Source organism: Penicillium canescens (genome assembly GCF_028828765.1).
Source record: "Penicillium canescens strain IBT 15451 chromosome Unknown utg000004l_segment0_segment0, whole genome shotgun sequence".
NCBI lineage: Eukaryota > Fungi > Ascomycota > Eurotiomycetes > Eurotiales > Aspergillaceae > Penicillium > Penicillium canescens.
The window spans coordinates 5,914,107-5,933,409 of record NW_026703966.1 but is presented as its reverse complement, the minus strand read 5'-3'; the positions used below and the strand labels follow the sequence as shown (position 1 = coordinate 5,933,409).

Below are 19,303 nucleotides of genomic sequence, written 5' to 3'. Positions count from 1 at the left end.
ACCGGCGAGACATGTAGAACTCAGATGTTCTGAAAGAAGACACGGAAAAGGGCTCCGTGGCTTTGCGCGTGCATTGGATGGAATGGAAGGATCCAGTTATTTCGCATCGTCTTTGAAGTCAGTCCAGTCTCGGAAAGGGTCGCTCTGAGATCTACATACCTGAATAGAAATCCCTTTTTCGCATCGATATATTCAGGGGCGGGACAGTGGTCCGCTGCTATGGTGGACAGATGTTCGCATACTTTGACCAGCTAACCCAAATCTCCTTCTTTGATCGGCTGGCATGGGGCTGATGGGAATCACTTTCTCACAAGCCCTTTCTAGCTTGTCGGCCCACGACGTATCCATAGGTGTCAGTATGGTGGAAATATCAGTAGGGTTGAAGGGAAGAACTTATCAGCTGCCTCAAACCGAGGGCCTGCTCGACTCTGCGCAGCAAGTGACAGTGTTGTAGAACAAATTGCTGGGGGGAAGACGAATTTATAGGTTTGTCGGCTCCCGTCGCGCACGTGCTCTATTATAGAGCAAACGTTCAAGGACACGACGCTATCCTAAGTGAGGTCTGTTGCAATTCATGCCTTTGTTCTACCGCAACTATTCGCAGCGAAATTTTTGGTGTCATGTTAGATGCCCACCGACTAAAAATGCTAGGGTCATGTTGAGAATTAGTCAAAGTGAGTCGGTTAAGAAACGTTGGCTCACTGTTGAATCTACGGTCCTAATACTGAGGCAATGGAAGCTGTTCGTTCTTTGATTTCACCAAGAGCGCTCACATTTTCATCCAAGGAACATGAAAATTTTCTGGCCTTGCTTGAGTGTTGATTGTCTGAGCTGTGTGTGGTTCTGCCCGTCTAGGCTGCGGAAAGCGTCAGGCCGTGGTCGCGTGGGCACGGGTACTCAACCCGTCACCCGTTGAAGCTTGGCCGTCCTTGTTGGCGGAGAGTCAGCTTTTGAACCTGTGATCCTGATTGAGATAGATACTTTGTTTTTACGGTTTTCTTTTTCTGTCCTCTAGATTTTACTCTATTTACGTTTGGGGTTTCTGAGCTCTCAAACGAATGTGGAAAATGCGTTGTGATTGAATATATATCTTTTGGACCGTTCATCACCGGAAGCCACTAATATGAGGCACATTCACCAACCATCAACACCACGAGACTGATCACCAGCACCATCATCAAACGGACTGCTAACAGAGTGCTGAGATTGAAAAGCGATTGAAAAGCTGACTACGCTGATTAACTTTCATGGTGAAATGAGACTGAGTACCTAGCCACCGATGTCTTCTAGTCTATAAAAACCTCCAAGAATTAGTGGACATACTATTGCCCAGATACTCGACTTTCCCCTGCGATCAAGATGGATGCCCTTAACAGCACGCCAGACCAGGAAAAAGAAGGAGAACAACAGCCCAGTGCATTGCCAATCGTTTCTGAAAAAGAGAATTCGCAGGAGGCTTCTGATCATGTCCCTCCACTGGTAAGTAAAGCGGCTCAGCTTCCAATGCTCTTGCTGACCGTCGCAGCTCTCTCCCTCGCAACAGGAAGCAGAAACAAGACATACCTTGGCGACCGAGCCCTTTCAACCTATTTTGAAGGTGCTAGCAGACCTCGAACGCGACGATCCCAAGTTTGCCTTTCCAGCAGGTCGAATTGTCGGACTCTATCGACGCCTATGGGAGTCGTGCGTGTCCAAACACATCGATGGCCAGAACCTAGAGCAGAGCAATGGGATCTTGAAGGAGGCTAGCAGACACCTGACTAAAGAGAGGGATGGACTTCAGCTGCGCCACGACAAGCAGCTGTCTCGGCTGTGCTTCTTTGAGCAGGCACTGGAATCATCTCGGGGTCGATTGACTAGGATCCTCGATGGCTGGGATCACCCTTGCAGACTCAATCTACCAGGGTTCTTGGACAACGCAAGAGAAGAGTGAAGCATTGCACATTTATATCTGTCCTATGTCTTACTTTAACAACTTGGAGATAATACGACAGAGCCGCAATTGAAAAAGAATTACCGCATGGAAGCATTCTATATTTGGCACGTATTTACAGAAGAAGGGCATGAATAGCCGTCGAGGAATGCGGTAAAAGCTCCATACTAGGCGATAGGGTCATGCGGAAGCTAATGGCTATTTCACCAATCCTATGTCGGGCGACTGTGTCTAGCAACTGCCTGCCTGCGTACCCGACACAGATTCCCCAGGGCCGTTTCAACCCAGGGAAACAAAGAATATATGCTCTCCTATATTCTCGCCAGATGTCGAACCAAACCGAGCTAGTCGACGCTCTATCTATTGCACCTCTTCGGGGGAAAAAAGCGAACGCTGACATGTAGAAATTATCGCTAGCCTGAGTAGAAATGAACGGAGAATCTGGACCCGTCCACTTGAAGCCGGAGAGATTGTCGTCATTGGGTTTAAAAAACATTCATTCAAGGGAGACCCCCGGCGCCATATTCTGCAGGCTCGGTTTCATCCTAGATAATATGTCGTGGATCCAGATCCGTGGCAAGACATGAGGGCGTTGTCGATATACCAGAAGACTTCTGCCAGATAGCCTGAAGGTCAAGATCGAAATCACAGTCACTAATTTTAGCACAAAACATGCATTGAAGAAACATGTACGGACAATACTCGCTCATTTCGTCCATTTCAATTCAGGATCTGCTAGTGGGAAATTACAGAAGTGCCTAAAGTAGCATTTGACGGGTTGGGAGGGACAAGATGCCGCAAGCTGAGCAGAGATCTTATTTATCTTCAATTATAGAAGACCAGGGCACGTTAGGAGGGCTTTACGGCCAGATCCTAAGGCCTCGAAAACCAAGCGCTTGAAATATCAACAGCTGTGGAACGTTGACACTTCGTCACAGAACCCGATTAATTTCATCCGCAATTGCATTCGCATTCTCTATAATCAGCGAAGATAACTGGTAGAGAGCACCAATACATAGCAGAAATATCCAAACGTGTCCTTACCCAAGCGCGTCAAACAATACTGAGACCTTATCAATTCCCATCAACATGATAGGCTTGAGGATCGCTCGCTTGCAAGGCTGAAACCACGCCGTTACAAAGGGCCTGAACTGCTCGTTTTCGATCCCACAATACCAGTTTCTGTTCCTCGCAAAGCTGCAGAAGGATGTCAGTGTCGCTTGCTAGCCACTCATTCAACTCTTGAAGCTGTCGCTGCTCATCCTCAAGTCGCATCTTCTCGGCAGATTTGACCACGTAGCATTCCCATAGGCAAAAGTACAGGTCAAGCAGTTTCAGGGCTGGCGTAGCGAGGGTGTCATTATATTGCAGAATTTTCATAAACTCCGCCGTCAGGGCACCAGGTGTAACTGGGATCTGCAGAGTATTAGTGTTTCTGTTCGTTTCCTGCCGAAGAGGTATGACCGACCTTGGGCTCGACGATTGTGCCATTTGAAGATCCTTGCGGGTGGTTTTCCAATTTGGACTCATCTTCCCCATCTTGGGATACCCGACGCTGTCTCTTCGCTGGCCGATCAAATGGAGAAGGCGAGGTGGCATGGTCCATCGTGGCTGTAGAAATGAAATGGAGGAAAAGTTTACTCGAGAGCCTTTTATAGACCGGCAAAGTGACGCCAAGGCTGCTTTGATTGCACTCGTATCCCCTTAGGTCTGTTTCCAACAGCGTTGAATAGTTCAGTAAACTGTTACTCAACTGTTGATGCTCGATCTCACCTGTTGTTCACCCAAATACTCAGTTATATGAGGAATTGGGCGACAGGTGAAGCCTTGCAACATACATTGTAGATGATATCCCTAATGGTGGCCTGCAAGTGTATTCCTGATGCATTGGATCCTAAATCGAGTAGAGTTCGTTGAAGTTAATTGTAACGTTATTGTGACTGCGAACCATCTGAAGGACGGTGATGCAGACTTCGATTTCAGATAGCGCTTCATATCACGAGATTTACCTAAATTAAATATCACTCGCTTTTACAGTCCACGGCCCATGTGTCTCCCTGGCAACGGCGCCAAAATCGTTTGACCGGAGTTATCGTCTTCTATCCGGTTCCCAATAATCCTTCGGATGTAATAGTCACTTCCCAACTCTAAAGATCTCCTCAAACTACCATTTTGTCAGTCTTCTACACACTACAAGCGCAAATACAATTGGGACTTATCAAAAAAAATGTTCACTTCTTGTTTCCCAAAGCTTAAGCGAAAGCTTCAAAATTCATCCAAAATCTTTTCTCCCTGTCGATCAAAATATCTCCCAGATATCCCTGCTACTGTTTCTGAATCCGAACGCACGCGGCGATCAGCTGCCCCATCCCCAGAGGTGTCCCCAACAAACATAAAAAGCCATGGAAAAGAAACAACAGACACCTCGATTGACTTGCAGTCCATCACCACAGAGCGTCACAAAACAGAGTCAAGCTCAACTCATGATCTGACTCAGATCCCGCGAGGAGAGTAGCAGGCTGCAGGTGGGTTGTGCAAAAGCAAAAGCTTTCGGGTGGCCACTTCCGTGGGAAACATGTGACAGTCGCCAGAGAACATCAATCAACTTTCTTTATCGAAGAACCCCGTGCTTATCACTGGAGGCATGTAACGGATACAGCTCAACTGAAGGGGCTTCTCGTCTTGAGAAGATCCGGACGACGGATTTTCACGGCTCCGGCCAACCTAAGCACCGCTCGATTTGCCTCTTCGGGCAGTCTTTCCTTGTTTTTGAGAATGCTTCATTGGGGAACACGGCCATGTCAACGCTGTAGGGCATGCTGCTTGGCCACGCATGTACCAATAGAGGCGAATCATGAATTTCCGATTGACCCATGACATCTTTGGCTTGATCCAGGCGAGCATCTAACAAACGCAAAATTTGGTCGGCCCACACCTTTCGTCGAGAGCTATGGCGTCTGCACTCAAAACAAAAAAGTTGCTTTGCAGCCAAAGATAATCTTTGCGCTAAAGGATATGCGAAAGAAGAGTTCTGGGAGAGCTGAAAGCACAATACTCCATTTATCCGGGAATCAATCGGCACGGTGTTTTGACAGTGATCCCATATGCACCGCTCACGGTGCAGGGGATCGCCCAATGCTTGGCCCAATACCCGTTGGAGATGAGTAGGATTCCAGGCCATGATGAGGAATAGCTGTAAATGCCTCGGGGCGATTGTGAGATCTGGGGTGTAATCTTCCGTTTGGAGACTTCTATTCTCGAGTGGTATCTGTGATCAAGTAGGAAGAGTGCAATATATAGATGCTTGAAAAAGCACGTAGTAGGACTTTATTCTCGCTGGGCCCTTACATGCCTGAGCATGAAGTCTGGGCTTATTTGGCCACCGAAATTTCTCGTCTCATTCCTGGAAAGACGGTGTTAATTCCTGGGAGCTCTAGTCGCATTGTTCAAGGTTATACATGAAGCATACTCGATGCGTGGAGAAATGATATGCGGGACATGCATCCTGGCTCCCTTGAACGCGAGGAAGCAGAAGCGGCTTTCTCGCCCTACATCTTGTAGTTAGAGTCAACTATATTTGTTCTTAACATTGATAGTTCATCTTGAAACACCATCCATCTCTATGTATACGTGAGACCCTCACGAGGACAAGGGAGATACCAGGACTAATATGTGGATTTCCACGGGCTGATACAGCCGCCAACAAAAATATCAATGGATCAATAACGTCCTGCAAGCTTCGTACAATTTCCTGGCTATGTAATTCCTGGATGCCTCACATGTTTCCGAAGTCAGCTTTGTAAAGTCCCTACACATACTGTACAACGGTTGACGAAAATTTATACACAGGTGATCGACAGCCAACATGTCTTTTGCACCAAGCAACTCCAGGATGAGCGTTAACGTGACGACACTGCTGTAACATCGGCCATGATCGGTTGGCTAGTCAAATCAAAAGATGAACCCGCATTAAATTCAGTCAATCAATCTAATCCTTGGGCGGTCTTAGCAATTCTGTAGTGTGTGGCTTTCGGTGCGGCTGAATGATGAGGCAATAACAAACCCCGAGGCGTCGGAAATACAACTCCCTTCCACACGTTCCTATTCATGACCAACTATAATCTGGCAGCCATGTTGCTCCTGGGAATATCCTTCAAATTAATTGATGGCTCGGGCTCCATGTGGATACGGATATCCTTGGTCCCATCATCGCGTTGGTGTATGTACCGCGATTGGGGCAACATATTGACATCCACAGTGCTCCTAGGAGGCGGTGCTGATAACGCTAACCCGCGACAAGATAACTGTGAATATACTTTTCAAGGTTGACATGACCGCTTCTGCCCACAATATTTAAAAGGTCATGATTCTCCTTATGGTAAATTCTCTCAAGTTTTTCTTTCCCTACAAGATCTTGTCATTACAATACCCGTACTAGAGGAACCAAGCAATTATGGATTACAAATTGTCACGGGTATCGAACAGGCCCATTACCCCAGACACAGAAGGTCAAAATGGACATACATGGCAAGCTGGTATCATCCTTCTAGATCCCCTTTCTCGAGGAATCCGTTGGCTAACAAACCTGTTTCATGGAGGCAATGAATCGGATGAAAACTTTCGACGGGTCGTCCGCCAATTCATCCACGGGGATCGCGGCAACGCAAGCCAGATTTTCCAACCGTCCGTTGACCCGTCCCTGCTTGACTCTGTAGCTACATCTGTTGCTACCTCTATTGCTAGCTCAAGGGGCTCTACATCGCCTCATAGCGACATGAAGGCTGAAACTCAAGACCTATCCCCTCCGGAAGGGAAAAAGAGAGCAGCCAAATCCTCAACCCTCTCACGAAAACTGGCAACGCAAGAGATGCAACGAAAAAGACGTCTAAGCGTTACAGCAATCAGTACAAACATGGTAAACGATACGATTCAATACCTACAAGCGGTATCTGATCATATCTCAGCTTCCGACACCATTTCATCCAGGGAGTGGGCCACGATGCACCTCGCCACACAATTGCTACTGAGCAGGTACGAAGAGATTATTGTGAGGGAAGGATTGGAAATACATGCTGTGTCCGGCTTTTGTTCTGCACAGACACAGCCAGAAGACAAGTGCCGGAGGTGTGCTGCTGCGGATGAGGAACGGCTTTATGATTGAGAAGCTCCTCGTTCTTCTTAGCTACCCTTGGTAGCATGACTAGCCATTGCAATGGGTTGGACATGTAACTCAGAATTGTTGATTGAGAATCTACTAAGCCACAGATCCATCAGTCCATGGACTATGGGACCCCAGGTACGACGATGGGTTGAACAATTTATTGTAGACAATGTAGTCCTCTCAGTAAGCCGGAGCAATTACGAGACTCGGTCGATAATAACCAATAGGAATAGAGGCAACGGAAAAATGCCGTATCCTATGGTCTGACATATCTGAAGCCTTGATACTTGAAAGCAGACAGCATCACACCCTCAATGTTTCGGTCATACAAAATCTAGATGTCGTTCGAGGATAACAACCCTTAGCATTTAGTACTGCTATGGGCCAAAGAATCCCTGAGGTAGTTAATTTAGAGGCCAATATACTCAGCAGTCAGGCCATGTGTCGATTCGTGTGAAACTATACCTCAGTTGACTCGAGGCGCCATGTTAATGAGGGCTGAACAGCTGATCATCGGTCGTAACACGCAATATGTGCCGGTGATAGTGTTAGGTGGAAACCGTGGCTCGACAGCCTCATCTTATGGCAGTCGATCATAGCGGCGATCTCCTATCTTTGAGCAGAGAAAACAAGAAAACATTCAAATTATCGAAAAAGACATCGGGGTTCCGTATAATACGAATTCGTATCACTGCGTGTATAAATAAATAGGATCACACTTCCCTTTGAATGCTTGCGCTGATCAAACTGGAAGTAATACATTTCTCACATCATGTCAACCAAGCCATACACAGAGAACATGATATGTGACCTTGACACTATCAAAGCCCAATTCCAGCTCCCCACCTCAATGTTGGGACCCACCACCTGCGAGGCTCAAACGGCTGCCGCCACGAAAGCTGCCCGACTGCGCCGCCATAGTCAATCGAAGGTTGTCACTGGGTCTCGTAAGAGCCTTTGCCTACCACGCTTGTGCGGCGTTGGAGATATTGCGTCCGTCTTGATTGTAAGACAAGAGTCGCCATGGGATACCTATCGGAAGGTAATTACATATGAGATTGCCGGGAAAGTTACGATTGCCACGCGCCGTACCCGTCCGTCTCGCATGGTTGCCATCCGGACATACCGGAGGCAGAACGCTCAAAGATTAATCCACAAATTCGGGCGTCTCGAGCATAGGAACGTCCTCACCTTGCATGAATGCTATATGCACGACGAGCTTGCGTTCTTTTTGGTTGACGACTTGCCGTTGACCCTCGCGCATGTTGTGATTACTCCCACACTTTATCCCAGCGAAGCAGAATTGGGATCCATCATCTTCCAGGTTTGCCCGTCGTAGTCTGTTTGATGAGCTGTCCTGACTTTTTAGATCCTCGACGGTGCCTGCTATTTAGCATTATTTGGCCTTGCGCATCAGTCTCTGGCGTGTAACGAGATACTGTTCGGGATTGACGGGACCATCAAAATAGGTCTGTTGGTGAACCTCTCTTGCTTTGTCTGGCTAACAAATGACAGCGTCTCTAGAATTTTGTGTAGATTGCACGTCACAGCAATCCGAAGCTGCATATATTGCCGCGCTTCCGTCAATTACGATGCGGCTCATGCAGAAATATGACAAAGATGAAGGCGTTGTTGGCGTGAATGATCTAGAGCGCTGGCCAATTGATTCCGCTGCGGTGGATTTCTTATCCGCCACCGAGACGGCAGGATCGATTGATTTTCTAAGAAATGTAAGTTTTGCTAACAACATATCGTATTTTGCTAAAATCCAGTAGCAACCACTGTTGGCGGCCAAGCATCGCCCGAGGGATGATCTAGTCATTCTCGCAAGAGCTGCTCTGCTCTCTTGTAGTGTGAATTGCGTTTATAGCCCCGTATGCAACAAGTGTTAAGAAACCTAGACATAGCGAACCATTCTGCCCAAGCGTGATCACGTCTATTTCTCGTAGCTCGCTGGATCTTATGGTAAACAGCATTATGTAAGGCCGCATATTATTCAAGTTGAGCAGATTGAGATCAAAGAACATTATAGTCTTGACAGAGACAAAATACAACCACACGTTCTAAAAAATTCCAAAAGAAAACAGAATCTAAAATGTTGAACTTGAACAGTGAGTACATAGGAATTTGTATTTGCTATGTCTTCCTTGAGCACCGAGGCTCAGGGTTGGCTCAGGGTGAGCTCAGGGTGGGCTCAGGGTAGGCTCAGGGTAGGCTCAGGGTAGGCTCAGGGTAGGCTCAGGGTTGGCTCAGGGTTGGCTCAGGGTTGGCTCAGGGTAGGCTCAGGGTAGGCTCAGGTAGGCTCAGGGTAGGCTCAGGGTAGGCTCAGGGTAGGCTCAGGGTAGGCTCAGGGTAGGCTCAGGGTTGGCTCAGGGTAGGCTCAGGTAGGCTCAGGGTAGGCTCAGGGTTGGCTCAGGGTAGGCTCAATGGTGGCAAAATTGGGAGTCAACGGGAAATTCTGTGATTACCCCGCACCGTATTGTCACACTTGGTTATTCATTACCGGCGAAATATCTCTGTGTGTTTTGTATGGTAATCTTCACCATACCGGAATAACTGTGTTGTAACACACAGTAATCGTGCCACACACAGCTTTCAATACCAGGAGGGTGTTGATGGGCCTGGCGCGATTACATAGACTGTGGATCATTACAATAGATCATCAGGTCAATTATCTTATTATCAATTGGTCGTCCTCAATACTACAATTTAGTAGTTTCCAGTATCCGGGCAAACAACGTTAAATTGTCCGTAAGGTACGGGGTGTATAACGCCATTTGGAAGACGCCCGGAGACCGATGCCCGTTTTACTTGTCGCTTGCAATCGAGTTCTTAGCTGTGATACCATACTACAGCTTCATGATTCAGACTCGTAATTCGCGACTGCTTATAGGCTTCAAAGATAGAAGGCAACCCATACCAAAGGCCTAGAAATAAAGCACAGACAGGTGCACTGGTGGCCTCGTCGGTCCGTCAATAACATGGCCTATCTCTAGTTTGAGGCCCCAAGGAGACTGTGGCTCGGGAAAATAAAGGGAAGACGCGGCCTGCCAGGAGACGACTCTTATGCTTAGAACGGCTACACCCAGTAAAGAAATGAAGACCACAACACGAGAAAGGTGATACAGTACATGTGGTCATACCCCGTGACTACAAAGTGTCTTTTACCCAGGATTGACCAGATTCGTGGAAGCGAAGATCAAACATTCTTGTCACACGGCAAAGACCAGCTCTACCAAAACCTAAATAAGTCTATAAATCCCAGCTGAGATAACAAATATCGCACCCATAACCCTGAACTCCGATAACATCTTCATGAAGTGAGAAAACGGAGACTATTTCGTATTTATGCCATACCAAGAGCTGTTCTAGAAGAGCGGGAGACGGTTCCATGCACCCTTTCTGCATGGTTCAGTAGCGCAGACTTCGACTCCAACTTCTCTCCGCAGATAGAGCACCCAAAACGCATGTCATTTGGAAACGGCTTGATATGCTTGTTGACGAAGTGTCGGCTCAGAGATCCAGAATTCTTGTACGTTCTCATGCGATCGCTTTGTGGCAGCATAGGGCTACCAAGGCAAATAAAGCAGATCGTTGGTCTCTCTGTTGGAGATTTGACGCAAACCGAAGCGATAGCCTGGGAAAACATATCGTCGCTCTTATGTGAAGGGATTGGATTCTGCCTTTTAGGCAAAGTGGCAGCCGGTGGCATATTGGCAGCATCGGCGGAGCGTTTTTGGGTGACACGAGGCCGCGAGGGTGCGCCCTCTTCTGCATCACATACCGCAATCACTGCATTGATTGCAGCAATTCGACGCTCATACTCTTTCTCAACCGTCGTACCCGGCATCGTCAGGACGGTGTCGATAAGGGTCATATGCTGTGGTGTCATATAGCCGGTGCTTTCTAAAGCGACCTTTACTTCTTCGTCGACCATCTTTCCGGATAGTTGCCGTTCGCTGTCGATCACCGGTTGCTCGTTCTTATACCGCTCCAAGTTCTCACGAATCAAGCGATTGCGTTGTCGTCCTTTTTCGTTTCGCAAATCACGTACAGCAAGATTATACTGCTCCTCTGCACGTTCAAATTTCTTGCGTAACTTGTCCACTTTTTTGTTTTGCAGTACCCATCGTCTGTGGAGTTTCCGCAGACGACGAGAAACTGACCCTTTCTGCGGAGGATCATCACCAAACTCGCGCTGGAGAGCGAACTGAGCATTTTCAAACGTTCGTCTTTTCACGTCCCGGGCCTGCTCTCGTGCTTGCTTGAACTCTTCCATGGCAATCACACGCGGGATTTGATTGACAGAGCTCGAATCTTCTAGCCTATATGGCCTGCGCGGATCGATAGACCGACTCATCGAGCAGGCAAAACGCATGAGCTGCTTCTGAGCGGGCATGCCTCGGACAATTGCCTGAGCATCGACGTGGATACCAACACTGTAGTGCCGAACAAATGTGTTAATGCTGGCATGCTGGAGCATCACATTTTGTAGTTCATTTGACACATCCGCTGTATAGTATGGACTTGTTAGTCAAGAAGCGCAAAGTCTAAACAAAGGCCACTCACGACTATCATTGAATGCTTTCGCCGCGCCGTACCGGAGGCCATAGGGCTTCGTGACCTCTTCAAAGCCCGTAATTTCGCCCCCACGTTTCATACGATAACGTAGCCAGCCGCCTGACAGATTCTGTTCCAGGGCAATTCGGATCCCATTGGGTTCTCTCAATGCGTGACAAAAAACATATTGATCAAGGATTTCCGGTCTCAACTTCAACTCCTGCTGTCCAAGTCCATTCAAAACCCGAAGACTATACAAATTTTCTGGACAGTTCATCACGCGACCGTCTTTAGAAAGCGTCTTGAATGCCCCGACTCGAAAAAGCAAGCCCAACAAGAAAACGTGCGGGCTAAGGACCAGCGTAGGATCAAAAATGACCTCCGGGATAGGGAAGGTATTCCTATTGCAATCAGCTAAGCTGACCTGATTCGAGCTCGTATCGCTGTGAGGAGGGTAAAAGAGGAATGGAAGGACAACGACAGGGCAAGGTGAATAGAACCATGGATATAAACGAGGGATTGAGGGCTAGGGGAATATTCTTACGATTCCTTCTTGCCAAGAAATGATTTTGTGAACTCCGGTCTCATATAAATAAAAAGCCGAGGAAGGTGGCCATTTGGATCTCGTACCAGGGTCAACATGAGGTCCCGGTAACGAAGGTTCAAGAGCGCTCCAGGCCGGCTGCCAGTGATGGCGGCCAGTTGACAGTACAGGAGGAGCTGCACCCGGTACCAGCCACAAGGGAAAGTCATCTCCGTCGTAGACAGTACCACTCGAGCAAACTCGGCCACATCTTCAATATACATGGTCGCTTTCGGTCGCCGATCGAAGCAAAGATTTTTCTCAGTAGCAACTATTGCAAGCACCTATGGGCTGTTAGCCATAAACAGACCAGTCTGACAGATTAGCGGACCAACAGACTCACATCCTCGATTTTGACGATCGTATCTTTACTAAGTCCATGTCCGACTTCAGCCTTGTAGACCAGATGCCACCATTTCCAGAATGTCTCCAGCGAGCTTTTATACTTCAGTCCCGGCGTGTGTCGCCCGTTCTTCCCCCTCCGCTGATCACAGCGCCAGGAAAAGAGAGCTTTCAAAAAACGGATCGTCTCCTCTGTGTCAGAGAGCCAGAAGAAACATTCCACCGGGTCCCGCTTTCCGCCCTCACAAAACCTGGAATAATTAGCCAAATGCAATTGGAGAAACCATGGGGGTGGCACGCTCTCACCTGTCCCAATAGTCCCGCGTCTCATCCAGTTTGTCTTGGGTTCTTGGGCTGTAGCGTTTTTGCCGAAGCTGGGAGACATCGAGACACTCTGCCTCCTGGAGATAGTGCTCCGGTGGAAGCTGCTTCTCTTCGTCTTCCATGGGAAATTCATCCTCCGACTCCGATTCATCCTCGTCATCACAATATGTGGTGACCGAATCGGTTTCTGAGGCTTCGTTCGAGAAGATCTCAGGCAGTTCTGAGCTCGCGTCGCTCTCGTCGTCTGACAAATCAGGACGTGAAAGGCAAGTCATGATGTGGGAGCAGTGTCCGGCAGGGAATAGGGAACTGATCAAGAGTGTATAGAATCCACTCGAAACACCAGGGTTCTGCCGGAGAAACAGATTGGACGATGAGAAGATCGCTGGCGAGCGGGAAGAATGAAAATTCGGGAGCCATGGCGGTCGATATTTATGGAATCTAGGGAATAAAGGTGCTCAAAAGGTGCTGAAAGGGGAGACAGAATGGCTCCTTCTTTCCGGACCCTGGTTGGAACGGGCTCGCAGCGGCAGTATCACGAGTGGGACCAGGAACGGCCGGCGCTCCAGTGAGGTCGCTGCGGGGCTAGGCGCCATGCAACGGGCAAAAGAGAGTGAAAGTGGCAGTAGGTCACATTGGCTGTGTCCTTAGATACACGTGACGCCAAGACCGTCGCCGGTGAATGGGAGGCTTAAAACGGCCCCCGAAGCGGCCTTTTCTGGCCTGCTATTCACCGTCTCATTGTTATGTGGAGTTTACGAGCCTCCTATAGAAGGAAGAGGAAGCATAGAATAGAAAACTCATTAGGACTATTTTTCCTTAACACGGGCGAGAAGAGCTGTAGTGCCTTTACTATAGTCTTCCTACGTATAGACCGTCTTATCGAAGTTTAGAAGTTACTAGATATAGTACTCCGGTAAGTGCTTATTATTAGTGAAGAGTAAGCTCGTATCGCTAGTATTATATAGTTAATCTGCCTTATCCTTAGGTTCTATTAAATTAGTATCGGATCTATAGTCCGTTGTGCCTTCTCGCTTAGAATTATCGCTTTCGCTAGATAACTCGAAGTTTGCTTTACGAGAACGGCGGGCTATAGTTAGAAAAGTTAGGGATCGTGGTTACACGAAGGAACCCGAGTCGTAGAACTCTAAAGGCGACGTCTAAATTTAATTGTAAAGAAGTAGGGTTCTAGTGTTTACAGGATAGAGCCTGTCAACTAGGTAAGATGAAGATGCCTAGAAGCGAACAATATATTGGATGAATACAGAGACTGATTCTTAGAGAACCGCTAGGTTCTCCGGAGCAGATTATTTAACATAGGGGATCAGCGTTACGGTGAGCCAACGCTGACGTGTCGACACCTATATGGTGTCGATCCTCTGGAAGTGCGAGAGATCTGTGCATGACTTCGAGGATTCCGTTACATTAATAATTAAATCCTATTTTAAAGTAGAGGCCAAAAGAACCTCGTCGCTAAGAGCTCACTAGAATAAGAGAACAAGACAATAGGGGAGGGAATCGCTGCCACTTTTAAATAGCACGATTCTTAAGGGACCTATTTTCGGTTTCCTTAAGGTCTCGGAGTTTTGGAAGGCAGGGGGATAGGGGTAAGGAAAGGGGAACTATAGAGTGGAACGAAGGTACAAGCTAAGCCGCCGCTGAGGTCCGGTAGAGGGTGCGTAGGTGCAAATGCCGAGGTGAGTAGAAGAACGGTTGGCAAATGGGCGGCCAAAAAAGGCCTCCAAAACGGCCATTCCTGGCCGTCCATTTGCCGTCATCTACTTTTAAGTAGTATATTAGAAATGAGCTGCTTTTTCCTTATTGATTAAGTCCTTATAATAAGTGGTAAGCCGCAGACGTAGTCTACTAAACCCTTATACGTACGTAGAAGCTAATCGGGTAGTCCCTCGGGTGGTAGTAAAGTGTAAAAATACGCGGGTGTAAGAACCGGATACGTCGTAATCTATTTAGTATGGCCTACCATAGATAAGGGGGCGTACTAGGGTTACCGTAATAAACCCCGTCGGTCGCACCCTATCAAAACTATTCACCTAATTGTGATCATCAGCCACACCACCATTATTAGACCGATCAGGCTTAGATTTTCACAGTCCATAGAGTAATTCGTTAAATAGACCGTGTTACAATTGTAGACGGATCTGACCACTAGATAGACCGTGGGCCCGGAGTAAGTGTCGCACCCATAGTACTGTAACCACCCAACATTGTACAAAAGACGTACATCATGAAAATATTTCAAACGCGAATATCTCGAGAACCATAAGGCTGTGCAAGCTCCAACGAGAATGGGAGATACCTCACGTATACATCTATAAGCCGTGAAAGTTTCAGACCGATCGGAGTTAACTAGACCTCAGTAGTTAGGGTGGCAAAAGAACCTGTAGGGTGGTCCGTATTTTGAGGTACCATAGTTAAGACCCAAGCCCTAACCTCTAGTCTGCCAGAGTACAGCACCCCCCGTGGGATAGGGGTTTCAGCCTGTCATACATTGATACCTATTGAGAGCAAAAGTCAGATTTGACTTATATAGTCCTCGAGATATCCCACAAGAATTTCAGAATATTCTATCTCGTAATGTATTCTCCTAGCTACCTCTCATTCCATCTCATTCATACTCTGGATCAATCTTATAGAGTGCGTCTTCCCCCTCCTTCTCCCACACCTTCGTATCAATAATTTCCGTAAAGAAAAACACACACGTCTCTGTCGTGCTCGGATTTTCAGCGATCGTGACATGGGTTTCTGGAGGCTCATAGTGGGATTGACCAGCACAATCAATCGTCGTCTCCCCATAGTTCAATTGGAGTTTCACCTTGCCGCTAACGATATAAACAGAGATAGAGCCGTTTTCGTGGGTGTGAGGTGGAGTCCAGCCGCCTGGAGGGTACGAAGCGTGAACACCCACGATAGTCTTGCCGGGAACCTCTTTCAGTGGGAATGCATATACAACCTTCGCGTCTTCTCTGGGACGGCTTTTAGGTCTGTCAGTTACTGCATTTCGAGGTTGGCTATATTAAATGTTTGTGACATACGTTGGCTTGGATGGATCATCAGACATTTTGAAAATATTTCCAGTCTTTAATAAAACTGTAGATAAGGCGAAATAAAATGAGCTAGTGATTAGATATCAACAGGACAAATAATTCTGCGCCGTAGGGCTCTTTATAGTTACACAATCTCAACTTTGACCACCATAAAACCCTAAGCCTAAGTCTCCCAAATTCCAAGACTAGAGATTTAATCTTACATGCAGTGCTGCCATAACGTCGTCATATTATTATGCAGTGCTACCATAATGTCGTCATATTGTCATGCTGTACTACCATAATATTGTCATATTGTTATACTATGCTATACCCTCTTACCAATATTTGAATGTCATATTCCATAGCTGACCGTATATATGATATACTTAAATCCTAGCCCTTGTTATCAGGTCCTATATGATCTTATACAATTAGTTGACAAACACCAAAACACCAAAACACACCTAATCATCTGATTCTAAGATATTCACTATACTTCACCGCCCACGTACTTTTGTACATGTAGTGTAGTGGGGAATCCTGTGCTTCCTACATGGGAAATACCATACTGTATCTTTGCACTTGGCAGTCCTTTCAGTACGCAGCTAGACGCATATTGGCAATGCACATGTAACGGAATCCCCAGGAATCTTGCGCGGATCTCTCGCAACTACAGAGGATCAGCATCGTACAGGTGTCGACACGTCAGCGTTGGCTCACCGCAACGTTGTCCTCCCATGTTAAATAGCTCCTCTCAGGAGAACCCAGAGATTTTCCAAGGATCAGTCTCTGTATTCCTTCAATATATTGTTCGCTTCCAGGCATCTTCGTCTTACCTAGTTGACAGGCTCTATCTTGCAAACACTAGAACTCTCTCTTTACAGCACACACCTATCCCTCTCTGATTGTGCTCTTACACGTAGTCAACAGCTTAGGCTATTGATTTATAGGCAATATATTTGTTGAGATGGTTGTTGACGCTTTATCAACCTGCGTAGCTGACAGTTTACTAGCCATTGAGCGTTTCCTTATTCAATATATAAATAGGGATTATCTGAGAAGCTTACCGGAGTTAATACTATATGCGATTGTGTCATAATTGATATCATTTGACTGAAATGATTTGGCTTAGGCTATGCACGACTACCTAACCATTTTGCTGCCAGTTGGTCGTAGGGCCCATAATGCTTGAGCCCGAGGGGCTCAACGGAGTGGTCCCTTGGGTAGATACTTCGTGGGTTTCATTAAAGTTCTATGCTTAATTTATACTTTATACCTGAAGAGTGCCGTCTACTTTTACCGCTTTGAACAAAGATTTCACAACTATCCGGACAGAAACGGCGTATTGTCTCTCTGTGTATTCTTCCAATGACTGCTGATCTATTTTGAATTACGATCATGTGAATAATGTGATGTCGTGAAGCGGTCTATTGAAAGAACAGATATCCAAATGATAAGAAGATCATCGTTAGGAAGGGAAGAAAAAGAGAAGAGAGGGAAGCTCTCTTTCTACATCTACTACCAAGTAAGACTGGTGGGGCTCTATAGCAAAACCGCCTACTGTCTTCCTATACGAAACTGTATCTGTTACCCAGATACCACGCCAATCGTTCCCTATAGCTGTACATACGTTAGGGATAATACGTTTCGTCACTGAAACTCTAGACACTCAAAGGTTCAGGCTCTATATATTAAACAACATTTGAGCCAAAAGAGCCCTTATTGGTCTATTCGTTTCCCGGTAAGGGCACACGGCATAAAGAAACACATATTTCAGATGATATGGCTTCCATTACAATCCAAATGATTCATCACCGATCATCCTCAATATGACTCGGAGTCTCCAATTCATCCACCAAGGCTAGATAATTGCATACACTATCAAGAGGTCAAACCTAAATACCGTGATGATGATGATGATGATGATGGTGATGATGATGAATTCATTTGCCCGATGTAACTCGCTCTAAATATATGCTGCTATGCGGGAGAGCTATCAGGCCTGCCGACAGCTGTACAGTGGTCGCCAGCCCACTGGGTGACCGTCAGGATACTCGCAAGGCGACCTTCCTGATCAATCGTCCTCGAATGAAAAGATTTAAACGAAACAAAAAAAAAAAAAAAAATGCACGGATGCAAACGTGATAAAAACAAAGAAAACCAAAATGAACGTCACTTTCCCCTGGTCGCGGGTGGGACCAGGGTCCCGCCTCACCCAGGTATATACTACACCATTCTCACGCCCTCATCTCCGCGACCCTCCAATCCGCCGGCTCTCGCTCGCGCGCTAGCCTGGATCGAGGGAGTACAGTGGATCTGGCACTCCACTCTTAATGGGCGCCTCCTTCTTCTTCCGTCACACTGTCCTAGGGATCAATATCTCCGCTCCTGTCATCCCCTTCCTCCGCGCCGAAAGCCGTTGGGTCGGCTTCCTGAAATTGGCCTAGTAGACCGGTCTTGACCATGAAATCGGCCACGATTGTGCGAGCCTCCAGTCGTATCAGGGGTTCGTCTCTATGGAGAGCGACTACGTGGTTACAGAGAGCACTTCTCATCTAGTCTCGCTCGTCCTGGTCTAACGGGCACTCTAGGAGGACGTGGGTTACTGTTTAGCTGCTAAGGTCGCAACTGCATTAAGACCGATATCGTCGCTTTGCACAAGCCCGACTAGTATTTTAGCGTCTTCATCGTTGGTAGCTCAATTAAGCGTTTCGTCGGTCGACTGGTTGTCTCCTTCCCGCACATTATCTGCTATTCCAACTTCGCTTCGCTGCGGATTCGCCGTTTCACTGCAGCTGCGAGGCATATACCTCTGTTAAGAGGGTTAGGTAGCCCGCCCGGTTCCTACGCTGCTTCTTTCGCGTGTTGATCCGCGAACTCGTTTCGTATCACTCCTTGATGTGCAGGGATCTACCGGAGTTCTGTCCGGATGCCTCTGTCGGCAAGTCGTCTGATCAAAATTCAGACATCCTACTAGGTAGACTTGCCCCGACGGCATCCGCGGTCGACCGAGCGCCCTCAGTGTCGCTTGGCTGTCTATAAAGATGACGACCCCGTTCTTCATCTGCTCAGCCCATGGCTCTGTGCTTTCCAGAACCGTTTCGAGTGCGATCTCAATGACTCGAAGTTCTGCCCCATACACGGTGGACGTACTATCGTCTCCCATCTGGTTATGACGGTTGACCGCATCTTCTCTGTCCTCGATGATTACCTCTTGGCGGCGATTTCCATGGTGCCTGAATGCCTTTCGACTCTCCTTATTTCTCGTCAAAGTGCCCGGGGAAAACGTGAGGCACCCGCCCGTCTTCCAAGTTTGTGTCTCCATCGGCGACCATTTAGCCCAGTCTCTTTCG

General features: G+C 47.3%; 1 protein-coding gene across 1 annotated transcript; it reads right to left on the bottom strand.

Moving 5' to 3' along the window:
* Nucleotides 1-15,529: 15,529 nt before the first annotated feature.
* N7446_007563 (cupin domain-containing protein) lies at nt 15,530-15,982 on the bottom strand (the record flags this gene model as incomplete). The annotated part of the gene is made up of 2 exons (XM_058516308.1): nt 15,530-15,896; nt 15,957-15,982. 2 exons carry the CDS (start codon nt 15,980-15,982, stop codon nt 15,530-15,532), a joined length of 393 nt encoding a protein of 130 aa, XP_058373486.1.
* Between the last annotated feature and the right edge of the window lie 3,321 nt (nt 15,983-19,303).